Source organism: Nicotiana tabacum, chromosome 16 (genome assembly GCF_000715075.1).
Source record: "Nicotiana tabacum cultivar K326 chromosome 16, ASM71507v2, whole genome shotgun sequence".
Taxonomy (NCBI): domain Eukaryota; kingdom Viridiplantae; phylum Streptophyta; class Magnoliopsida; order Solanales; family Solanaceae; genus Nicotiana; species Nicotiana tabacum.
In genome coordinates, this window is record NC_134095.1 from 160,827,306 (window position 1) to 160,854,257 (window position 26,952).

Genomic DNA, 26,952 nt, shown 5'->3' on the forward strand with positions numbered 1-26,952 from the left:
TATAGGTCACGGGGCGAACTGTGGAAGCAACCACTAATGCTTGTATTAGGTTAGAATGTCTACATTACACCCCTTGGGGTACGGCCCTTCCCCGGTTCCAGCTTTGTGCACCTGCCTCCCCTTTACTCGTTATCCTTTCTTGAAGGGGAGTCTTGGAGCAACGCTAAAGTTGTCTCCGTGTGACCTATAGGTCACGGGTTCAAGCCGTGGAAGCATCCACTAATGCTTATATTAGATTAGATTGTCTATATCACACCCTTTGGGGACGGCTCTTCCCCGAACCCTGCGTGAATGTGAGATGCCTTGTGCACTGGGATGCTCTTTTACTCTTTATCCTTTATGTCGTCGTGGAACTTGGCATATTGATGTTTCAGCGAAGATCCGTAAATGAGATTACAAGTTTAAGTTCTGTTGGCAGCAATTCATGATCTATGTTGCTCGGACCCTCCGAAAATGTGGCCGCGTGTGCGTCGGATCCTCCGTAGTGGATTTTTGGAGGATCCGACATGGGTGGGGCAGCATTTTGGAGAGTCCACGCAACATAATTCATGACAGTATTGTAGACAGTTCTGATCCTGGAATGACAGAATTGGCCCTTTACTTGTTCTTATATTTATATCCTAAGTATCGGCACAACATCTTTCTGTGGATTGATCTTTCTTCCTATTGTCCTATATAATGTGTTCTCACTTGTTAGTATACTTTCTTCCTATTGTCCTATATAATGTGTTGTCACTTGTTAGTATACTAGGTTGGTTTTTGTTATGTGGAAGTTACTGTATAGATTTTGGCCAGAAACGCTTTTGTATATTTTGTTTATTCTAGCTATGAACTTCAGTGTTAAGTTATTGTGCTTTGATTTTGATTGTATTAGAAGCAAGACTGCCTTTACTCTAATTTCATAAAGTGAATGCACTAAGTTTCCGCTATATGCGGGGTTTAGGGAAGAGCCGGACTACAAAGGTCTACAACGATCTATTGTACGCAGTGAAAGCCTTGATATTTGGACTAATTTTATAGAGCTCATATCAATTCATTTGAGTTGGATGCTAATATGTCCGCTGCTGTATCACTTTAACCTTTTTAAATCTCGGTCCTGATTTTTACATTTTTTGGTTTTAGGTATCTTGTATTGTTTTACAATATTAAATTTCTATATCATATATATATATATATATATATTTTTTTGTGCATATTTTTAAACACATGGCAAAATATTCTACGAAGCGGTGTCATCCCTGCTGATGCTGACAAGTGTGTGTTTTAGTTAAGGGTTGATTTATCATGGTGTGATAATTAGTGATTGCTCCCTTCGTTCCAATTTATGTGTATCTGTTTGATTGGGCACGAAGTTTAAGAAAAAATGATACTTTTGTAATTTCTGGTCGAGACTTAGAGTATTTGTGTGGTTATAAAAGTATTTTATTAAAAGGTAGAATTGAAAGTTTAAGCTAAATTGTTTTCAAATTTGAAAAATGATCGTTTCTTTTTGGAACGGACTAAAAAGAAAATAGATTTACATAAATGGGAACGGAAGGAGTACTAAATTTTTAATTTTTTTTGGTTAATTAAACAGTGACTTGTAAGTTATGTGAACTATTGTGCTTTCCACAAAAAAGAAAACAAAAAATCTTCTAGACATGCCTTGTACTAACTATGGTTAAGTTTGTGTGTGGTTTAGAAAGATTATTAATCCTTAATGAAGCTCATAATTGATTAAATGAGATTTTTGGGCCTCCAACAGCTTTTCTTGGGTTTATAGCCCAACAATCGCCGTATCTTTTGTTTACTTGGGCTTTGGCGAATGAGTTTTTTTCTCATATATATGAAATTTTAAATTTATTTATCAATTTTTATTATATATAGTACAGTCAATGATATTAAGTTTGAAACATGGTTAAATGTGGCTATAAACTTCAACTTTTTCACTGCCAAAAATTAATATTACAGTTGCAGTCTAATGGTTGCAACTTCATCTTAAGCAGTACTCGTATATAATAGCCGAGTTAATATTTTACTGTTTAATTTAATCTAAGTAATTAAAAATGATAGATCGTGTATTCTTTATTCTTTAATTGGTTATACACCTTATCCTCTACAGGAGAGGCATTCAGAGAAACTAGAGTTTAATGTGATTGCCAAGGAGCAAAAAGTAACATAAATATTAAAAATCATATTGGATTATTTGTTAAAGTGACCTTGCTTTTTCTTTTGTGTTCTAATATTTTATTTTTAACATGTCGTGGAGATGTGCGTTTCATACCTAATTTTAATATTTAATCAAGACAAATGATAGAAGTTCTGCAAGGCCTTATGGATTCTCCTTATCCAAAAAAGAATAATTTGATTTTCAAAGGTCAAATTAATAATACTTGAGATGAATCACATTTTAAAATATAAAGTTATACTATTAATTTTTAACCAGAAAAACTGAAAATTTAGATGTAAAAGAGTAGAAACTGAGTTGTCGTATTTAACAAGTGATTCGGATTTCACTAGAATTATATTGCTGATGAAGTTCTAAACAGAGATAAATTATCGTACACTTCTAAAAGATATGTCATTAATGGAATTTTCTACTATCAAGTTGATGATGCTATATTTTATTCGACAGAACAAAGATAAGGGTAACTTGCGACTGAATTATGTCCGATTATACACACATTATACATGAATCTTTACAAAAATATCAGCTGAATTCACTATTTACTTTTCCTAGCTGATATACATAGATTATACACTAATTATATACAATTATACACATATTATACCTCAATCATACATTTGTCGATTGTTTTTAGCTTAAGCGGTTGGGTGAGCAGCTAGTTAGATATCCCAATTGATTACTCTAGGAGATAAAAATTAAAGTACTCTCTCTCTCTTTCTCTCTCTCTCACACACATATGTGTGTGTGTGAGAGAGAGATAAATATTCCTTATGAAGCCACAAACAAAGTCATGCAAATGAGATCCAAATAGGGTAAAACCCCACCAAAATCCTATTTATTGGAGTAAGTAGTGTAGTTAGCTTGAATGTAACCATAGTTAGGTTAGTGAAGTTACCACAGTTAGGTGCAGTTAGTGGAACTGTTAGTTAGTTATGCCAGCTGGCTTAATTAAGAGTGGAGCTATTACTTGTATATATATGATAACTGTACACATTTTTTCTTTGTAGAAAATAATACAACCGACTTTCTATTTCTTCTACATTCTTCATTCTTCACAAAGTTTCCTCCATAGCTGAGCTTACGTTCTGAACATCGAGCTCAAATTCAGGAAAATAACATGGTATCAGAGCAGTAATGACTGGGTTATACGCTCGTTGAGCAATTTCACATATTTCAGATGTAGTCTCTTTCAAGGTCGATTATCTGCTTTTTCTGTTCAACAATAGGAGATGAGAAAGAAGAAAAATTGATCACACTCATCCACTCTTCGTACATCCTTCGGACACTCCTGGCTCAATTTTGATTCCGGTGAAGCTCACAGGATCTGAAAATTACGGTCTTTGGCGCAGGATGATGCGAATTGCCTTTCAAACTAAGAGAAAATTAGGGTTTGTGACTGGCACTTGCACAAAGGATCAATTTAAGGCTGAATTGCATGAAGTTTGGCAAACTTGCAATGCGATTGTCTTATCTTGGATCATGAACACAGTGTCGTTAGACCTTCTTAGCGGGATTGTTTCTGCATCGAATACACATATGGTTTGGAAAGATCTACAGGAGCGTTTTGAGAAGGTGAATCGAGTGCGTATCTTTCAATTACACAGAAATTGCCACAATTTCACAAGGTACTGATTCAGTTGTTGCATATTTCACCAAACTAAAGGAGTTATGGATGGAGTATGATTCCTTAGTGCCTTCACTAGGTTGTGACTGCCTAAAATCGAGAGATTACATTGAGCATCTGCATCGTCAGAGGTTACTTCAGTTCCTTAATGGACTTAATGAGTCATATGAGCAGGCAAGAAGGCAAATTCTTATGAAGACTATTGAACCTACCTTGAATCAGGCATATGCTATGATTATTGAGGATGAAAGTCAAAGATCCAATCCGTTTCCAGCACTGACAGGGAATGTAGATCCAATGGCTATGCAGGTTGGTCGAGGACAACCTTACAGAGGGAAAAAACCTTTATGCAATGTGACTATTGCAATATGAAAGGTCATTTGAAGGAAAATTGCTACAAATTGAATGGTTATCCAATTGACTTCAAGGGAAAGAAGAAGTATGCAACTAACAGTGTGACTAGGAATGCTGAATTAGACAAAAGGCCAGAGGGAATGAAAGGAGGAAACAGTTCTGAGCTACAAAGTTTGGTTCCTACTTTACGGAGGTTCAATACAAGCAGATTCTAGGGATGCTGAACAAGGAAACCACTAATCCACAAACAAACATGACAGGTATCACTGCATGTTTAATGGCTGATGTGTGTTTTGGAAAATGGATCATAGATTCAGGTGCTTCACATCATATTACTGCAGATTTAAATATGCTTAGAACTCACACTAAGTTAGACTCGTTTAACAAGGATCAAATGCATTTGCCTAATGGAGAAAAGGCTAAAATAACTCATATGGGAATAACAGATTTTTTAGACGGGATGCAGGTGGATCAGGTGTTATATGTCCCAGATTTCAAGTTCAACTTGTTTTCTGTGTCAAAATTAACCAAGGCACTCTCTTGCTCTGTCAATTTCTTTCCTGATTTTTGTGTATTCTAGGATCTTTACAATGACAGGGTGAGGGGAATTGGTAGAGAAGAAGGTGGCCTATACATTGTGAAACAGAAAAGAGCTGGAGAAGAGATAGCAAATTCAAAAGCAAATATTGCTGTTCAAATAAATGAGGCAGATAACAGTCTTTGACATAGAAGATTTGGGCACGCTTCAATCAATACCATGAAGAATATGCAGTTTTTACAAAATAAGATGTTAGATATTTCCATAAATAAGGACTGTCCTATTTGTCCATTAGCAAAGCAAAGTAGACTAGTGTTTCCTATTAATAACTCTAGAAGTGAGAAACCATTAGAACTAGTGTATATGGATGTATAGGGTCCCTGTAGGACCCCTACTCATGATAGGAAGCATTTCTTTCTTACTGTTGTTAATGACAATACAAAGTTTACATGGATATATTTGTTGCAGTTGAAAAGTGATGTGATTGTTGTGTTGAAGCATTTCCTTTCTTTTGTTAAAACTCAATTTGTTGCAGTCCTAAAGATAATTAGGACAGACAATGAGACATCACATCAAAGTAGTTATGTGTATATTCCACAACAAAATGGCATCGTAGAAAGAAAACATAGTCACATATTGGACACAACTAGAGCATTGAAATTTTGGCTTGCATACCAGCTAGATATTGGGCGAATGTGTAGAAGGAGCTGTTTACTTGATCAATAGAATGCCCAGTGAAGTTTTACAAGGGAAGACACCATTATATAGAAAGCCACCCTCAATTGATCATCTAAAGGTTTTTGGTTGCCTCTGTTATGCCACCAACCTTGTGAAAAATGATATGTTTGGGGCAAGAGCCAGGGCAACTGTTTTCCTTGGGCACTCTTCATCTCAAAAGGGATATAAACTTCTTGATCTCACTAATAAACAATTTTTTGTGAGCACGGATGTGGTGTTTAAGGAACACTTATTTCCTTTTTCACAGTCAGAGCCTGCACCAACTCCTTTTACCCCTGTTACAACACCTCTTCACCTGCCTCTTAGTCTTGGTGTAGCTCCTGACAGGGGGAGACACTCACTAGCTCATGCAGCTCACTAGGAAACTGTGATCAATAACGTAGTAGATGATGCCAATGATGAACTAGCAACTGTAATCAATGATGTAGTAGATGGTGCCCATGATGAACCTGCTGATCAACAAGATGCAAGCATTGACATTTAGGATAATGCACACATTGACATTCAGGATGCCCAGGATACTGATGCCATGGGTATTGTGGTTGATACATCAAACAATGACAATGTCACTCATGAGACACCTGAGGATGTTGATTGCATATCACAAGAAGTACAAGCTGCAGACAATACAGTAGATATAGAAAATGAATCGAGAAGATCTGGAAGAACCTTAAAACCACCTTTAAGGCATCATGACTATGTGACAAAGAAGCATGCACACACTAGAATATATCCACTGTCAAACTATGTATCTTATTATAACCTATCAACACAATATAGGAGCTTTCTAATAAAATTTTTATTAGACACAGAGTCACAGAATTTCCAGAAGCTTCAAAGAATGACAGATGGGTAGAAGTTATGAAGCAGGAAATCAAAGCATTGGAAGAAAATAATACTTGGGAGATAGTTGATTTACCAAATGGAAAGAATGCTATTGGTTCCAAGTGAGTATACAAGATAAAATACAAGGAAAATGGTGAGGTTGAGAGATTTAAGGCAAGGTTAGTGGCTAAAGGCTATAGCCAAAAGGAAGGATTAGATTACCATGAGACCTTTTCACCAGTTACAAAGATGGTGACTGTTAGATCAGTCATTGCACTGACAGCTTCAAAAGGTTGGAATTTGTCTCAAATAGATGTATACAATGCTTTCTTGCAGGGAGATTTATATGAAGAAGTGTACATGGAGTTACCCCAGGGTTTCAGAAAATAGGGGGGACAAAAGTGTGCAAATTAATGAAATCTCTATATGGCTTGAAACATGCCTCAAGACAATGGAATATCAAATTATCTGAAGCACTGATTGATGCAGGATACTATCAGAGTCTATATGATTATTCAATGTTCACCAAGACCAGAGAGATGACATAGTTGTGGTGTTGGTGTATGTAGATGATTTGCTGATCACAGGGAGCAGTGAGCAACTGATTCAAGAGACAAAACAAGTACTACACCAAAGATTCAAGGTAAAAGACCTTGGAGAGCTGAAATATTTTCTGGGAATAGAAGTGTTGAGATCCAACAAAGGAATATTATCGAATCAGAGAAAGTATGCCTTGCAATTGATTTCAGATTTGGGACTGGAAGGAGCAAAACCAATTTCAACTCCTCTTGACATCAACCAGAAATTTACTTCTGTGGAATATGATGAACACACAAGATCAAAGGGAGATGCGCTATTACCAGATGTCTCAGCCTATCAAAGATTGATAGGGAAATTATTGTACTTGAAAATCACTAGGCCAGATATAAGTTTTGGAGTCCAGACACTCAGCCAATTCATGTAATTACCAAAGATGTCTCATTGGAAAGTAGCCATGAGAATAGTGAAGTATGTGAAGCAAGAACTAGGAAAGGGGATACTAATGAGTAGTGAAGGTGTAGATAAGTTGGTGTGTTTCTGTGATGCAGATTGGGCAACTTGCCCAAATACAAGAAGGTCAGTAATTGGCTTCTTAGTAAAGTTTGGTGGTTCCCTGATATCTTGAAAATCAAAGAAGTAACAAACTGTGTTAAAGAGCTCTGCAGAAGCAGAGTATAGGAGCTTGGCTGCAGCAACTTCAGAAGTGACATGGCTTTTGGGATTGTTTGCAGAGTTAAAGGTAAACATCAAGCAACCAGTTGATATCTACTGTGATAGTAAGGCTACTTTGCAAATTACAGCAAATCCCATTTTTCACAAGCGGACCAAACACATAGATATTAATTGTCAATTTATAAGGGACAAGATTAAAGAAGGAAAGGTACAGACTCACTACATTGGAACCAAAGAACAGCAGGCTGATTTGCTTGCTAAGGGACTTGGAAAATGACAACATGTGTTTCTGTTGAGCAAGCTGAGAGTTCTTAATATTTTGCACCCTCCAGCTTGAGGGGGGTATTAGAGTCAGTAATGTAGTTAGCTTGAATGTAACCATAGTTAGGTTAGTGAAGTAACCACAGTTAGGTACAGTTAGTGGAACTGTTAGTTAGTTATGCCAGCTGACTTAATTAAGAGTGGAGCTATTACTTGTATATATAAGACAATTGTACACATTTTTTCTTTGTAGAAAATAATACAACCGACTTTCTCCTTCTTCTACATTCTTCATTCTTCACAAAGTTTCCTCCATAGTTGAGCTTAAGTTCTAAACATCGAGCTCCTATTGAACCCTAATCATAATAATTCCATGATCCAAACATGGGGGTGAGAATCTAATAAATTCTTCAATGAATTTCTATAATTGATTCTTTACATATTGTGACGCCACCTTAGCCACTCTTAGTGACAAATCCACTTAACTAGAGAGCACTTGAGAGGAAAATGGAAAAGAAAATACATAAAGTTGGGGAAGTATGACGTATTTTTCCATATAATTTTACACCCAAACAGAGAGTATGAAAAGGAAAATCACTAACAGAAATCCATTGATAGATAGGTATCACTACCACCTTAGCTTGTTATGTTATTGTATGTATCTTTACACATAATTTTAGCACAATGGCAAAATTAAACTGTTATACTTAATCTTATCTTTTATGGCTAAGTGGACAAATTATTAGTTGGCTAGCTGGACATCTTTCCTTATTTATGTTAATTAGGGTTAGAACCATGTTGTACACGGATCTTTAACCATCAACTCATTATATGGACAAGGAATTATCTGCAAGTTCGTTACTTCCGACAAAGAAAAACATCTAGTACAAATTCAGAGGTGGAGTCGAAATTTGAAGTTTATCGGTTTGAGCTTTTAGCCCTTTTTAAGTTAGTGAGTTCAATATTAAATGGACTTCTTAAAATCACAAATATAATGTTTGAATTGAAGTTACTAGTTACGGCTGAACCAGTATCTTACGCACTAGCTTCGTTCCTGATCACCATTGATCCACTCTCTAAAAATATTGTTGCATTCGTGTCAAATTCTTCAAAACTGCAATATTCTTAAAGGATTTGATACGCACCCCACGATAGTTTTCGGTGCATGTTTATATGTGCTAATTTTCACACCCTAAAAAATAAAATTGTAACGAAACTTTCTATCTTCTTTTAAACACAGCTTCGAAAATACTTTATAAATTTTAATATTTTATGCACAATCTTAAAATATGAAATAATAATTAAAATGTTTAATTGAGTCTAGTGACTGTTTACAAGGACAATCTCAAAGAGAAAAACTAGTGAATCTAGCTTGACATTAATTAGGAGTCTCGATGTGATATTTCACGATATTGAATATCTTTTGAATGAAATGAAAGGTGAATGTTCTTTTCATCCCTCACAGAAGTAATTACAATAATGGTGATTATAGTCTATTTTTTTACTCAATAACAATAATATTTTATCTTATATATAGTATAATTTTTCGACGAAACGTGTTCAGTTGACCACTCTGGATTATATATAGTTTCGCCCCATGGTCAAGGGGAGAAATGAAACAAGATTCTTTGTTGTGATACATCTTAAAAGAAGAATGTTAGTAGTTGTTTAGAAGTTTCTATTCTTTAGGCATCTATCTTTAGATAAATATCATGCCATTTGGAGAGAGAGAGGGTTGGGGGTTTGCGGGGGGGGGGGGGGGTAAATATATGTAGGTATATTGAAAGGTGATACCCAATAAAGTCCACTGGCAAGAAATATTCATCACTTTGTCTAGGAAATTAATATGTAAAGTAGATAAGTGGACCAACCTCCCAACAAGCTTGAATAGCAAAAACTAAGAGGATGAAAAGATGGGAAAATTTTCCAATTTTGTTCTTTGCTAAAATGATAATATATGATAGTAGTGTTACGAAAATTTTATCAATACTCGATGTTTATATGCAGTTTAACTTTAACAGATAAAGATTAAAGTAAGAAATATATATTTAACTTGATCATGCGCATTGTTAAGTAATACATATTTTTAATATGTTTAATTGGTTTGATCTGCACGGATAAGTTTTTTAAATACGTGACTATGGAACATAAATGGAAATTGACTTGTCACAAAAGTGTTAGATTTTTAGCATAATATTAATTGAGAAGTTCTTTTTAGCTTCAATATGATGCAGTTTCTCTGTGTATTAAAAGGGCAGTCCGATACACAAAGTAATACAATCTTGAATTAATAGCAAGCTGTTAAATCATAATAAGAAGTTTTACGTACTTAATCTTCAAACTGAATGCATATATTGATTTTATATTTATAACTAAAATCTACATATTTAGAAATTATATAAAATTTTTCAATAAATTGAAAAATTATAGTACAAAAATTTGATTGACTCTCCAAATAATAATGTCAATATAACACAACATATAAGTGTGATTCCCAAGTGAGGTCTAGCTAGGGAGGGTTATGGTGTACGCAGACCTTATCCTTATCTTGTGCGAAGTTGTTTTTGATAGACTCGGCTCAAGCAAATAATAATGTCAATCTTCTTACATAAAATATTAAAGGAGATATATCATTCTAACAAATTATGTTTCTCTAGGGTTTTAAAACGGAATGTATTGAGGAGTAGTATTGTTCACCAAGTTAATTAATTGGCTACTATTCCTGAAAGTATGTGACTGTTTCTTGGTTGACTAATAGAGAGACAGTAGCTTCAATAATATGAAGATTCTTTTTTGCAAATTAAAGTAAATATTAAACTTTATATTGTTACCTGAGTCATTGTCATTCTCATCACTTCCTTCACTTAAGGAGAGGAAAATGTCAAAAATTTAAATGGACATTTCACTAGGGAAGTTTCTTTAACTTTACCATTGAGCTCCTATGTCAAATTGTCAATGGGTTCGGATAAAAAAGGGAAAGAAATTATTAGAGACAAATTATTGAAGTTTTAATGCGTTTTATACCGTTAATACAATTTTCTTAACACCATTTCACATCACATATCGCATGCTCAGGTATCTTAATTAATTGATTATACTACTATATTTAGGAAACACAAAGTCCTCAGCCTATCTACTTCTCCCACATAATCATTGGGAGGATACATTTTGTCCACATATTTTGACCCTCGATAAATACTACGTATAATTTGGTCTGGTGGAAAGAGTTAAAGTTGGAGCATGAAAAGTAAAAGTGGGGGGTAATAATCATGGTAGATACTTATATCATGTGTTTATACTAGATTAAATAATTTAATCTTAATAATTAAATATTAAATTTAAAATATATATTACTTAACTATAACTAAGTGATAAGTATATATTGTTATGAAAATAATTATATTGTGGATATTCATTTAATACTCCGCTATAGATAATCTTCCAGAAGAAGATTATCCATTTAGTACTCCATTGAAGTTTATTTACAAGCAGATGATGCAGGCAGGTTGCAAGCAATTCAATGAAATGATTTGCAGCAGTTTCTTATTAAACAGGTAGGTTGCAAGCAGCTCATGCAGACAACTTACAAGCAGCTTAAGTTTGCAGTTGCTTCCTGAAAAGCCTCTCAGCTACTTTTTTTCTTATATAAATAGTGGAGTTTTCGATTCATTATATACAAAATGAATAATATACTAATCTCTTTTTATACTTGTCTTCGGTTTATTTACTTTACAGTTTTTATTTTATAACACGTTACCAGCACGAGACTTTGCCATTTTTAGCACTTACTTCAAATTTAATTTTTATTTCAGTATTCATCTACGATATAAGGCGACACTCTTACGTCTGTGGTTAGAGCAATTCATTCAGAGCCTTGGGGGTGGTGAAAAGTACGTTGGTTTTGTTAATTTCCAACTCTCTGAAGAGGACTTGCATGTATATTGTGATTTGAAATACAAATTTGAAGGCTAAGAAAATAATGGTATATTGAATCAGCGTTTGCTATGTTACGTGCTCTGTATACGTATTAGCACACAACATCTATTTTTTTATTACTTGTTTTCATCACGTATTGTGACGACCCAAAAGGGTCATCACCTGTTTCTAATTGAAATATGTGTCTCCGAGACCCTGAAAACCTCATTTAGAGTCGCCTTGATTTGTGTGCGCAGTCCGGGCGCGTAGCCGGAAAGCTTAAATGTGAAATCTTGCGAAAATTTCTAAGTTTTTACCTCGAAATGAATAAGTTTGACTCCGGTTAACATTTTGGGTAAACGGACCCGGACCCGTGATTTGACGGTCCTGGAGGGTCCGTAGGAAAATATGGGACATGGGTGTATACCCGGAATCAAATTCCGAGGTCCCCAGCCCGAGTTATGAATTTTTAAGTGAAATTGTTCTCTGAAAATGTTTAAAGAAAATGGAAATGAAATCTGATTAGAAAACAATGGTATCGGGCCCGTATTTTGGTTCCGGCACCCGGTACGAGTCTTATATATGTTTTGAATCACTCCTGTAAAGTTTGGTAAAAAACGGACGTCATTTGACGTGATCCGGACCGAAATTGGGAAAATTGATGTTTAAAAGGAAATCTGAGAAATTTCATGGATCTTGAGGCTCCATTCGATGTTCATGATGTTATATTGGTGATGTGATCATACGAATATGTTCGTAGGGTGTTTTTGAGGTAGTGTGCATGCTTGGTTTAGAGTTTCGAGGGCTTGGGTGAGTTTCTAGTAGGTTCCGGGATGCCTTAGGCTTTAAAAGATCAGATGTTGCAGGTTCAGGAATTTTGACAGGTCTTTGAACCCTTTTGCGCGGCCCGCGAGGAAACGCGTGCGGCCGCGAAAGGGGCCAGCGCAACCGCGGTCGGCTTTGTGCGGTCCGCGATAGGTGCTACGCGGCCGCGGTCGGCTTTGCGCAGTCCGCGCGGGGCATAGATCCGCAGGTCTTCAGGAAGCCTGTGCGCCCGCGGTACTTCTTGCGCGGTCCGCGGTGGGGACTTCAGAGGGGTATAAACACATGTGAATTTCAATTATTTTACACTTTTCAAAACCTCAAAACATAAGAGGCAATTTTCCAAACAACTTTTCTTCTCCGAAACGATTGGTAGGTTATTTCTAACTTATTTTCTTCACTTCTTAATATCTTTTAACATGATTTCAACTTCAAATCAAAGATTTTTATGGGGAAATTGGGTGATTTGGGTAGAACCTAGGCTTTTCTAAAATTGGGGATTTGGACCTCAATTTGAGGTCCGATTTCAAAACAAACCATATATTTGAATTTGTGGGGGAATGGGTAATCGGGTTTTGGTCCGAACCTCGGGTTTCGACCACGTGGGCCCGGGGTGATTTTTGACTTTTGGGTAAAACTTTGGAAAACTCATTTTCATGCATTGGGGTTGACTCATTTAGCATTTATTGATGTAATTAAGCAACTTGTGACTAGATTCGAGCGGATTGGTGATGGAATCAAGAGGTAAAGCTATAATTGAGACTTGAGTGGTGTTCAAGGCATCGAGGTAAGTGTTTGGTTTAACCCTAGCTTGAGGGATTAGGACTTGAGTCATATTTTCTACTTGCTTCTTGTTGAGTACGACGTATAGGCATGGTGACGAGTATCTATACGTTGGTGTTAAGCATGACCGTGGGTCTTAACTTGAAAGTTGTTGTGTTTTTGAATGACACCTTGTATACTTTAATTAATGATCCTCTATGATTGAGTATTTCCATTAATTGAACTGAGTACTAGCAAAGTGAGATTGATTATAGTTGATTCTCCCTTGCCGGGATGACTATTTCGATATCCTTGTTCCCTTGCCGGGAAGTTATTATATTACTTATGTTCCCTTGCCGGGATTTCTTGTGATTATGTGATGAATAATGAAATGGGAGCGGGTGGTACGCCTACCACAAGATATAATGAAATGGGAGCGGGTGATACGCTTACCACAAGATATAATGAAATGGGAGCGGGTGGTACGCCTACCACAAGATATAATGAAATGGGAGCGGGTGGTACGCCTACCACAAGATATTATGAAATGGGAGCGGGTGGTACGCCTACCACAAGATTGATGAAATGGGATCGGCTGGTACGCCTACCACAAGATATTATGAAATGGGAGCGGGTGGAACGCCTACCACAAGATATTATGAAATGGGAGCGGGTGGTATGCCTACCATAAGATATTATGAAATGGGAGCGGGTGGTACGCCTACCACAAGATGTTATGAAATGGGAGCGGGTGGTACGCCTACCACAAGATATAATGAAATGGGAGCGGGTGGTACGCCTACCATGAGATAAAATGAAATGGGAGTGGGTGGTACGCCTACCACGAGATATGAGAAATGGGATCGGGTTGCACGCCTGCAACAAGAGGAAACTGTAAGTGAAAGTTGCCTTTATTTTCTTCATTTGTGATAGAAGTTATAGTGCTAGCTTCCTTATTATTCCCTGTTATTTCTTTTAACTGCTATCCCCGAAGCATGTTCCCCTTCCCCAGCTTTAACTGCTTATTACTTGCTTACTTTTCCGTCATATATTATATAACTGTATAGGTTTATCTAGAGTCTGGTCCTAGCCTCGTCACTACCTCGCCGGGGTTAGGCCAGACACTTACCAACACATGGGGTCGGTTGTGGTGATACTATGCTCTGTGCTCTTTTGCACAGATCCAGGTTTTGGGCAAGAGCAGTAGCGCGGGAGTCAGCCTTCAGTCCAGTGAGACACTGAGGTAGCCTTGCAGGCGTTCGCAGGCCCGACGTCTCCTCTATCTTTTATTTTCGTCTTTTATCTCATATATTCGAGACAAACAATTTATATTTTCTTTCAAACGGTTGTATTTAGCACTCTTAGAAGCTCGTGAGTAATGTGGCACCAGTTCTTGGGTAGAGGCATATGTTGATTCTCATATTATTGTTCAGTTTCTTTAAACTTAAGTCTTCCGCTTATTTATTTAATTCCGTTGCTTTCACGCTATCGTTGAGAATTGTTAAAAGAAGTAATTGTCAATGATGTAAGAAGTTAAGGATTGGCTTACCTAGCTCTCATTAGTAGGCTCCATCACGACTCCCGAGGGTGGGAAGTACGGATCGTGACAAGTTAGTATCAGAGCTCTAGGTTACATAGGTCTCACAACTCACGGACAAGCTCAGTAGAGTCTGAGAGATCAGTACGGAGACGTTTGTATTTATCCCCCAGAGGCTATCGAGTTAGGAAAACTTCACTTTTGTTCTTTCTTGTCGTGCGAATTTGTTACTCGAATGCTAATTGAACTTCTACTCTGTTCTTCGCAGATGGAGAGAACACGCACTTCCTCATCTACTGCTCAGCAGCCCAAGCCCCCTACAGCAACTCCCACTATGGGAAAAGGGCGAGGGCGAGGCCGTGCTAGAGGCCAAGGTAGGGGCAGAGCTCAGCCCCGAGCAGCGGCACCAGTGGCGGAGCCTCAGGTTGATTTTGAGGAGGAGGTTCCAGCCCCAACAGTTCCAGTGGGCCCAGCTCAGGTCCCAGAGGGGTTTATCGCTACCCCAGTTCTTCAGGACGCTCTTGTTTGATTGGTGGGCCTTATGGAGAGTGTCACCCGAGCAGGTTTGCTTCCAGTAGCACCAACCACTTCTCAGTCTGGAGGAAGGGCTCAGACTCCCTCTACTCGCACTCCGGAGCAGGTAGCTCCCCAGATTCAGGTTCCAGCGATTCAGCGAGCGGTGGCAGTTCAGCCGGGTGTAGTGGCTCAGACCGGCGATGGAGCGGCTATGTCCGCCGATGCTTTGTGGAGACTGGACAGATTCACCAATCTCTTCACTACTACTTTTAGCGGAGCTCCTTCTGATGATCCCCAGGATTTCCTATACAGCTGCCACAAGGTTCTCAGGAACATGGGCATTGTTGAGACCAATAGGGTCGATTTTACTGCATTTTGCTTATCTGGATCTGCCAAGACTTGGTGGAGGGATTATTGCTTAGCGAGACCAGCCAGATCGCCATCTATGACATGGGAGAAGTTTTCAGTGTTGTTTCTGGAGAAGTTTCTCCCCGTGACACAGAGAGAAGCCTATCGGAGACAGTTTGAGCGCCTTCAGCAGGGTTCCATGACGACCACTCAGTACGAGACCAGGTTCATCGATCTAGCTCGTCATGCTCTTGTCATACTTCCCACCGAGAGAGAGAGAGAGAGGGTGAGGAGGTTTATTGATGGTCTTATTCAGCCGATTTGTCTTCAGATGGCCAAGGAGGCCGGGAGTGAGATTACATTTTAGGAGGCGGCCAATGTGGCCCGCAGATTTGAGATGGTTCTGTCACAGGGAGTTGGTCATGGGTCAGATAAGTAGCCCCGTCATTCAGGTAGATTCAGTGGTACCTCGTCTGGAGGTAGAGATTCATATGGTAGAGGCCATCCTCCTAGGCCCTTTCAGTCAGCTCTTCAGGTCTTCCATGGTACTCTAAGTGGTCGTGGTTCTTAGATGCACTATTCTGATCAGTAGCCTTACAGTGCACCATCAGCACCTATCAGTGCACTGCCACTTCAGAGTTTCCAGGGTCGTCAGCCCTAGCAATCGAGGGCTTATTTTACTTGTGGCGACATGAGGCACATTGCTAGGTATTGCCCTCGAGCTTCGAGCAGTTCTCCGCATCAGGGTTCTCGTGCTATGGTACAGGCACCAGATGTCCCACAGCCTGCCCAGCCAGCTAGAGGCGGGGGAAGATGTGTTAGAGGTAGAGGTAGAGGTCCTAGAGGTGGAGCTCAAGCCGCCAGAAGTGGAGGCCAACCAGCAGCAGGCTGTCCTAGAGAGGCAGTTCAGGGTGGTGGGGCCCAGCCCCGATGTTATGCACTTCCAGCTAGGCCTGAGGCCGAGTCTTCAGATGCAGTCATTACAGGTACTATACTGGTTTGTGATAGATATGCTTCAGTGCTATTTGATCCAGGGTTTACGTATTCGTACGTGTCATCTTATTTTGCCCCGTACCTGGTCATGCCTAGTGATTCATTGAGTATTCCTGTTTATGTGTCTACACCGGTGGGTGATTTTATTGTGGTCGATCGAGTTCATCGTTCTTGTATTGTAGTGTTTGGGGGTCTTGAGACCCGTGTTGATTTGTTGCTTTTAGACATGGTCGACTTCGATGTTATATTGGGAATGGATTGGTTATCCCCATACTATGCTATCTTGGATTGCCATGCCAATACCGTGACCTTAGCCTTATCGGTTTACCCCGTTTAGAGTGGAGAGGTACTTCTGGTCATTCTACCCGAAGTGTTATTTCGTATGTGAAGGCTCAGCGTATGGTCGAGAAGGGGTGTTTGGCATATTTGGCTTATGTTCGTGACTCCAGTGCTGAGGTTCCCTATATTGATTCTGTGCCCGTGGTTCGTGAGTTTCCTAAGGTTTTCCCTTGAGACCTGCCGGGGATGCCACCCGACCGGGACGTTGATTTCTGCATTGATCTAGCTCCGGGCACTCAGCCCATTTCTATTCTGCCATATCTTATAGCCCCGCAAGAGTTGAAAGAGTTAAAGGAATACTTGCAGGATTTGCTTGAGAAGGGTTTCATTAGACACAACGTTTCGCCTTGGGGTGCGCCAGTTTTGTTTGTAAAGAAAAAGGATGGTTCGATGAGAATGTGCATTGATTACCGGCAATTGAACAAGGTTACAATTAAGAATAAGTATCCACTACCGAGGATTGATGATTTGTTCGATCAGCTTTAGGGTTCCAAGGTATTTTCAAAGATTGACTTGAGATCTGGCTACCACCAGTTGAGAATTAGGGCATCCGATGTCCCTAAAACAGCTTTTCGCACTCGGTACGGGCATTATGAGTTCTTGGTTATGTCATTCGGGTTGACCAATGCCCTAACAACGTTTATGGAGTTGATGAACCGAGTGCTCATGCCTTATTTGGACTTGTTTGTGATAGTCTTTATTGATGATATCCTGATATATTCTCGCAGCTAGGAGAAGCACGAGCAACACCTCAGAGTGGTTCTTCAGACTCTGAGGGATAGTCAGTTATATGCTAAGTTCTCGAAGTGTGAGTTCTGGTTGAGTTCAGTGACATTCCTGGGTCACGTTGTATCAGCAGAGGGTATTCAAGTTGATCCAAAGAAGATTGAGGTAGTCAAGAACTGGCCTAGAACAGCATCAGCTACAGATATTCGGAGTTTCTTGGGATTGGCAGGCTACTATCGCCGGTTTATGGAGGGGTTCTCATCTTGCAGCCCCGATGACCAGGTTGACCCAGAAGGGTGCCCAGTTCAGATGGTCGGACGAGTGTGAGGTGAGCTTTCAGAGGCTCAAGACAGCCCTGACTTCGGCTCCGGTGTTAGTTTTGCCCACAGGTTCAGGGCCTTACACCATTTATTGTGATGTATCCCACATTGGACTTGGTGCAGTGTTTATGTAGGATGGCAAGGTCATTGCCTATGCTTCGAGGCCGTTGAAGGTTCATGAGAAGAACTATCCAATGCATGATTTGGAGTTGGCAGCCATTGTTCATGCATTGAAGATTTGGAGGCATTACCTGTATGGCGTGGCATGTGAGGTGTTCACGGATCATAAGAGTCTTCAGTATTTGTTCAGGAAAAAGGAGTTGGATTTGAGGCAAAGGAGGTGGTTAGAGTTGTTGAAAGATTATGGCATCACTATCCTATATCACCCGGGAAAGGCCAACGTGGTGGCCGATGCTTTGAGTAGAAAGTCAGCCAGTATGGGCAGTCTTGCTTATATTCCAGTAGGTGAGAGGCCGCTTGCCTTGGATGTTCAGGCCTTGGCCAATCGGTTCGTCAGGTTGGATATTTCTGAGCCTAGTCGAGTATTAGCTTGCACGGTAGCTCGTTCTTCTTTATTGGAGCGTATCCGTGATCGGCAGTATGATGATCCCCATTTGTGTGTCCTTAGAGACACGGTGCAGCGCGGAGGTGCCAAGCAGGTTACCTTAGCTGATGATGGAGTTCTGAGATTACAGGGTCGAGTTTGTGTGCCTAATGTGGATGAGCTCCGAGAATTGATTTTAGAGAAGGCCCATAGCTCCCGATACTCTATTCATCCGGGAGATTGTTCGTCTTCATGGTGTGCCGATATCTATCATTTCGGACCGAGGTACACAGTTCACCTCGCATTTCTGAAGAGCAGTTCAGCGAGGGTTAGGCACCCAGGTTGAGTTGAGTATAGCATTTCATCCTCAGACGAATGGACAGTCCGAGCGGACTATTCAGATATTGGAGGATGTGCTCCGAGCTTGTGTTATTGACTTTGGAGGTTTGTGGGATCAGTTCTTACCTTTAACAGAGTTTGCTTACAACAACAGCTACCAGTCGAGTATCCAGATGGCTCCTTATGAGGCTTTATATGGTAGGCGGTGTCGATCTCCAATTGGATGGTTTGAGCCGGGAGAGGCTCGGTTGTTGGGTACAGATTTGGTTCAGGAGACCTTGGACAAGGTCAGGATCATTCAGGATAGGCTTCGTACAACTCAGTCCAGGCAAAAGAGCTATGCAGATCGTAAGGTTCGAGACGTGGCTTTTATGGTTGGTGAGCGGGTGTTTCTCCGAGTGTCGCCTATGAAGAGCGTGATGAGATTCGGGAAGAAGGGCAAGCTTAGCCATAGGTTCATTAGTCCATTTGATATCCTTGATCGAGTGAGAGAGGTGGCTTATAGACTTGCATTGCTGCCTAGCTTATCAGCCGTGCATCCAGTGTTTCATGTGTCCATTCTTCGAAAATATCATGATGATCCATCCCACGTGTTAGATTTCAACACTATCCAGTTGGACAAGGATTTGTCATATAAGGAGGAGCCGGTGGCTATTCTAGACCGACAGGTTCGCCAGCTGAGGTCGAAGAGTTTTCCTTCGGTTCGTGTTCAGTGGAGAGGTCAGCCCCTTGAGGCATTGACCTGGGAGTCCGAGTCCGATATGCGGGACCGATATCCTCATCTTTTCCCCGACTCAGGTACTTTCTTCTTCTGTCCGTTCGAGGACGAATGATTGTTTTAGAGGTGGAGAATGTGACGACCCAAAAGGGTCATCACCTGTTTCTAATTGAAATCTGTGTCTCCGAGGCCTTGAAAACCTCATTTAGAGTCGCCTCGATTTGTGTGCGCAGTCGGGGCGCGTAGCCGAAAAGCTTAAATGTGAAATCTTGCGAAAATTTCTAAGTTTTTACCTCGAAATGAATAAGTTTGACTTCGGTCAACATTTTGGATAAACGGACACGTACCTGTAATTTGACGGTCCCGGAGGGTCCGTAGGAAAATATGGGACATGGGCGTATGCCCGAAATCGAATTCCGAGGTCCCCAGCCCGAGTTATGAATTTTTAAGTAAATTGTTCTCTAAAAATGTTTAAAGAAAATGGAAATGAAATCTGATTAGAAAACAATGGTATCGGGCCCGTATTTTGGTTCCGGTGTCCGGCACGAGTCTTATCTATGTTTTGAATCACTCCTGTAAAGTTTGGTAAAAAACGAAAGTCGTTTGACGTGATCCAGACCCAAATTGGGAAAATTGATGTTTAAAAGAAAATCTGAGAAATTTCATGGATCTTGAGGCTTCATTCGATGTTCATGATGTTATATTGGTGATGTGATCACACGAATATATTCGTAGGGTGTTTTTGAGGTAGTATGCATGCTTGGTTTAGAGTTTAGAGGGCTTGGGTGAGTTTCTAGTAGGTTCCGAGATGCCTTATGCTTTAAAAGATCAGATGTTGCAGGTTTAGGAATTTTGACAGGTTTCTGAACCCTTTTGCGCGGCACGCGAGGAAACGCGTGCGGTCTTGAAGGGGCCAGCGCGACCGCGGTCGCCTTTGCGTGGTCCGCGGTGGGTGCTGCGCAGTCGTGGTCCGCGCGGGGCATAGATCCGCAGGCCTTCAGGAAGCCTGTGCGGCCGCGGTCCTTCTTGCGCAGTCCGCGGTGGGAACTTCAGAGGGGTGTAAACACACATGAATTTCAGTTATTTTACACTTTTCAAAACCCTAAAACATAAGAGGCGATTTTCCAAACAACTTTTCTTCTCCGAAACGATTGGTAGGTGATTTTTAACTTATTTTCTTCACTTCTTAACATCTTTTAACCTGATTTCATCTTCAAATCAAAGATTTTCATGGGGAAATTGGGTGATTTGGGTTGAACTTAGGTTTTTCTAAAATTGGGGATTTGAACCTCAATTTGAGGTCCGATTTCAAAACAAACCATATATTTGAATTTGTGGTGGAATGGGTAATCGAGTTTTGGTCCGAACCTCGGGTTTCGACCATGTGGACCCGGGGGTGATTTTTGACTTTTGGGTAAACTTTGGAAAACTCATTTTCATGCATTGGGGTTGACTCATTTAGCATTTATTGATGTAATTAAGCAACTTGTGACTAGATTCGAGCGGATTGGTGGTGGAATCAAGAGGTAAAGCTATAATTGAGACTTGAGTGGTGTTCAAGGCATCGAGGTAAGTGTTTGGTTTAACCCTAGCTTGAGGGATTAGGACTTGAGTCATATTTTCTACTTGCTTCTTGTTGAGTACGATGTATAGGCATGGTGACGAGTATCTATACGTTGGTGTCAAGCATGACCGTGGGTCTTAACTTGAAAGTTGTTGTGTTTTTGAATGACACCTTGTATACTTTAATTAATGATCCTCTATGATTGAGTATTTCCATTAATTGAACTGAGTACTAGCAAAGTGAGATTGATTATAGTTTATTCTCCCTTGCCGGGATGACTATTTCGATATCCTTGTTCCCTTGCCGGGAAGTTATTATATTACTTATGTTCCATTTCGGGATTTCTTATGATTGTGTGATATTATGAAATGGGAGTGGGTGGTACGCCTACCACAATATTGATGAAATGGGAGCGGGTGGTACGTTTACCACAAGATATAATAAAATGGGAGCGGGTGGTACGCCTACCACAAGATATAATGAAATGGGAGCGGGTGGTACACCTACCACAAGATATTATGAAATGGGAGCGGGTGGTACGCCTACCACAAGATTGATGAAATGGGAGCGGGTGGTACGCCTACCACAAGATATTATGAAATGGGAGCGGGTGGTACGCCTACCACAAGATATTATGAAATGGGAGTGGGCGGTACACCTACCACAAGATATTATGAAATAGGAGCGGGTGGTACGCCTACTACAAGATATTATGAAATGGGAGCGGGTGCTACGCCTACCACAAGATATAATAAAATGGGAGCGGGTGGTACGCCTACCATGAGATAGAATGAAATGGGAGCGGGTGGTACGCCTACCACGAGATATGAGAAATGGGATCGGGTTGCACGCCTGCAACAAGAGAAAACTGAAAGTGAAAGTTTTATTTTCTTCATTTGTGATAGAAGTTATAGTGCTAGCTTCCTTATTATTCCCTATTATTTCTTTTAACTGCTATCGCCAAAGCATGTTCCCCTTCCCCAGCTTTAACTGCTTATTACTTGTTTACTTTTCCGCCATATATTATATAAATGTACAGGTTTATCTGGAGTCTGGTCCTAGACTCGTCACTACCTCGCCGGGGTTAGGCCAGACACTTACCAGCACATGGGGTCGGTTGTGCTGATACTATGCTCTGTGCTCTTTTGCACAGATCCAGGTTTTGGACAGCAGCAGTAGCGCGAGAGTCAGCCTTCAGTCCAGTGAGACACTGAGGTAGCCTTGCAGGCGTTCGCAGGCCCGGCGTCTCCTCTATCTTTTATTTCCATCTGTTATCTCATATATTCGAGACAAACATTTTATATTTTCTTTCAAACGGTTGTATTTAGCACTCTTAGAAGTTCGTGAGTAATGTGACACCAGTTCTTGGGTAGAGACATATGTTGCTTCTCGCATTATTGTTCAGTTTCTTTAAACTTAAGTCTTCCGGTTATTTATTTAATTTCGTTGCTTTCACGCTATCGCTGATAATTTTTAAAATAAGTAATTGTCAACGATGTAAGCATTTAAGGATTGGCTTGCCTAGCTCTCATTAGTAGGCGTCATCACGACTCTCGAGGGTAGAAAGTCCGGGTCATGACACGTATCATCTCCGGAAAGGATTACAAAGTGGATGACATTATTAGGTCCACTTAAACTCCATCAGAGCTTACAAGAAATATATAACCACCGATAGTGATAATATTTTCTATGTCTTGTTATGACTTAAATTTATGATTCACTTAAACTCCAGCAGAGTTTGCTTGAAATATACAGCCATCAGAAGTGGTTGTGTTTCATATATCTCATTGTAACTAAATTTTATTAACCATCAGAAATGGTATATGCCTATGACCACCAGAAGTGATAACTTAGGCTTGCTATGGTTACAATGAAGATAAGTTAGAGAAAATTTATCTATATTACATACATACCTCAATTTGCTCATGAAGTAGCATTATCTTAAAAGATGTTCTAAGCTATCACACAATTTGGTGTGATTAATGCACGTTCAGATAATTATGTTCTGTTCCCTGAAGGATGCGAACTTTTGATATTTATTAATCCATTCCTTGAAGTGAATGTGACAATATTAATAAAGCTCGTAAACATGAACGCACTTTGGTGTAAATATATTACAATTCACCTCCAGAAGAGGTAATATGATTGAGGGAATATATACTCAATATTTCGTATTTTAAATTTGCTCCTGAAGAAGCAACACAATTAAAATTTTCTCCCGAAGTAGGAAAAACGAAGAGGTATTTTCTTGTGTTTAAACAATTATTTTATATTATTTATTTGATTATGATTTTCTCTCATGATACCAGAAGTGTCTGAACAATATTTGATAGTCAAAATATACCAACAACTCCTGAAGAGCTAATTGTTTGTCTAGAAGACACATAACACCAGTAATGTTTGATAAATATTAGATTGTAGATAATAAACGAAGGCTCTCGAAGAGCTTATATACAAATATGTCATTCTGTTATAGTAAACCTAAAGTTTACTAATACAAATGACTATTATATTGAGACTAAAATGATTAGAAGATTGAAAATCTTCATATTTTCACAATCATAGGGGGTAAAATAATATGTATGTGAGAAGTGACCCGCCTTATTCTTCAATTTGTACTATTTTATGTATCATAGTAAACCAAAAGTTTACTAGTGCAAAATCAGTCACAGTAAATCAGAAGTATTACTGAGGCAAAAGTAGCTACAGTTAATCAGAAATTCGCTGATACAAAAATAGCGCCCCAGTAAATCAGAAGTTTACTAACGCAAAAGTTTATACCATAGTAAACCAGAAGTTTACTAAGAGATAGCACCATCCATGATAAACTTGAAGTTTTCATTTGTCATTTTTAAATGAGCTATTTGAGAATTCAGATAAGCATATACTGAGGACTAGAACATTCTTCAAGAATTCTCTTGTGTTGCTTGTTTTCATAATAAATTGATTATACCGGCTAAAGTTGGGAGTAAGACCCTTGAATTTTGAAATATATAAAAGATGAATATGGGCTCATTCACCTATCATGTGAACCACTTGTAGATGCATATATGAGATGGTTACATGTGTGTTTATTATCAACCTACAGTTTGGTATTTGAAGTTGCTTTTCTCTATTAAGAGCATAATTTTCAGATTATGAAATCAAGATAGTTCATCTTGAAGATGTTGTTTTATATCCTAGCTAGTTTAGCATTGAATATCTCCTATTAATGGTTATACTATTGCTTATCAGAACAAAGCTTCATGTGTTGGTCTAAGATTTTCTAAATTGCATACAACAACACTTGTATGCATCAAACCAACAATATTTGATAAGTCGTCTCATCACAATTGGTTTTAGATAAGAAGCCAAATATTTTTACTATCTAATAACTTTTGATGTGTGGTATATGATTAGTTTCTTTATCACAATGCACAAAGATAGGTTTCCCAAAGAAGACTGGGGATATATGTTAGTTTTTCTAACATTTAGAGGATGGAATAAACAGCTGGATAATATGCTATATGAATCGAATTATCATTAATATGATCCTCACATAGAAGATAATTCAAGTCAAATGCCAGAAGCATTTGTTGATCCAAAACTATATATCATATTTCAGCTGCAAATGCTCCTATTAAAATTAAAATCCCTGAAGGATAAAGCTTACTGCAAGCATGAAGCGTAGTAAACTATTCGTTCCAAAGGTAACAATCCTTGAAAAATAATAGGATCTAATGATCAAAATGATCATAATGAGGAGAAAATGAACTCTAGAAATGCCCACGACATAACATTTTATGAAACTCTAGAAGAAGTTCAGGTACCTGAAAATAAAGAAAGTGATGAGATCTCAACAAGTTATGTCGCTTAGGAACCGATATAAAATGATCCACGATGCTATATTTGATACAATATAGTGTAAAATATTATAAAAGATTGTAAGAATCGGACCAGCAGTCTAGACACTTAAAGATGTCATGCCATTTAGATACAAGTCATAACCTATATGACTCATTTGATTAAGTCTATATGAAAGCCCCTGAAGGATTTAAAATGCTCGAAGCATATAATTCAAAGTCTCGAGAATGTACTCGATCAAATCACAAAGATCTTTGTACGGTTTAAATCAATCTGGGCGCATGTGATATAATCGCCTCAATGAATATTTGCTAAAATAAGGTTACATAAATGATGTTATTTGTCCATGTATTTTTATAAAGAAAATGACATCAGAATTTATTACATTTCCTATTTATGTTGATGACATAAATGTTGTTGGAACTCCAGAAGAGCTCCAAAAGGCAATTGAATATCTTAAGAAGAATATGAGATCTCGGAAAAACAATTTTGTCTTGGTCTACAAATTGAATATATAGCAGATGAGATCTTTATCCATCAATCTGCCTATACAGAAAGAGTCTTTAAACGCTTTTACATGGACAAACACCCATTGAGTACACCAATGGTTGTTCGATCATTTGAAGTGAATAAGGACCCGTTCCGACCTCCAGAAGAGGATGAGGAACTCCTTGGTCCTAAAACATCCTATCTTAGTGCAATTGGTGCACTTATGTATCCTTCTAATGCTACAAAGATTGACATAGCATTTTCTGTTAATTTACTAGCAAGATATAACTCTTCTTCTACACAGAGACATTGGAATGAGATGTAACACCCCAGGCTTTAGACAGATTCCCACATCAGCAAAACACAAGAGGGATGCTGGGTATATAAGTTAACAAGCCTTAGACCCTAATGACGTATTTTAAACCCGTGAGGGCCTAGGCCCAGAGCGGACAATATCACTAGCGGGCTGGGCTGTTACCGATGGTATCAAAGACACTCTTGTGTTAGCCTTGCCGATGGTAGGTCAGAGTTCAACTGAGTTTAAGCAAATCCTGGTTAGGCGGGGAAAACCTCGATGCTGAGTCTAGGCAAATCCCATGCGGTGGGGCAAACCTCAGCGTGGACGTTGAGTCCATAAGAGGGGGTGTATGTAACACCCCAGGCTTTAGACAGAGTCCCACATCGGCAAAACACAAGAGGGATGTTGGGTATATAAGTTAACAAGCCTTAGACCCTAGTGACGCATTTTAAACCCGTGAAGGCCTAGGCCCAGAGTGGACAATATCACCAGCGGGCTGGGCTGTTACATGGGATTAAGCATATATTGCGATATATAAGGGGAACTATTGATATGAGTTTACTTTATGCAAACAAAGGTAGTGTAGATCTTGTTGGTTATGCAGATGCAAGTTATATATTTGATCTCTATAAATCTCAATCCCAAACCGGCTACGTGTTTACATGTGGAGCAAGTAGGGAATGTGTATGTGTTTTAACGAGGCACAATATCTTTTACTAAATATGTGTGCTCTTTTTCCTTCACTAGAATTTTTCCTACTAGGTTTTTCCTAATATGATTTTAACGAGGCACAATATCTTTTATTGAACATCCAAGGGGAAGTGTTATGAAAATAATTATATTGTGGATGTTCATTTAATACTCTACTATAGATAATCTTCTTGAAGAAGTTTATCCATTTAGTACTCCATTGAAGTTTATCTACAAGCAGCTGATGTAGGTAGGTCGCAAGCAATTCAATGAAATAATTTGCATCAGCTTCTTATTAAACAAGCAGGTTGCAAGCAGCTCATGCAGATAGCTTACAAGCAGCTCATGCAGACAGCTTACAAGCAGCTCAAGAAAAACCTTGCAGCTGCTTCCTTTCTTCTATAAATAGAGGAGTTTTCAGTTCATTATGTAAATCAGTTTGAAGTTAGAAGTTTTGTCCGGTTGGGAAA

At 39.1% G+C, this 26,952-nt stretch overlaps 1 protein-coding gene across 1 annotated transcript; it reads left to right on the top strand.

The window, feature by feature from the left end:
* Positions 1-5,410: 5,410 nt before the first annotated feature.
* LOC142170490 (uncharacterized) lies at positions 5,411-6,372 on the top strand. The gene is made up of 3 exons (XM_075232412.1): positions 5,411-5,734; positions 5,930-6,108; positions 6,228-6,372. The coding sequence occupies exons 1-3, from the start codon at positions 5,411-5,413 to the stop codon at positions 6,370-6,372; spliced, it is 648 nt and encodes a 215-aa protein (XP_075088513.1).
* The last annotated feature ends 20,580 nt before the right edge of the window (positions 6,373-26,952 follow it).

Bases quoted from the DNA above. Each gene is read 5' to 3' on its own strand.
- LOC142170490 (XM_075232412.1), top strand. From the start codon at position 5,411: ATGCCCAGTGAAGTTTTACAAGGGAAGACACCATTATATAGAAAGCCA. The intron at 5,735-5,929 runs GTAGCTCCTGAC...ATTGACATTCAG, and splicing joins ACCTGCCTCTTAGTCTTGGT to GATGCCCAGGATACTGATGC. The intron at 6,109-6,227 runs GCATCATGACTA...AATTTTTATTAG, and splicing joins ACCTTAAAACCACCTTTAAG to ACACAGAGTCACAGAATTTC.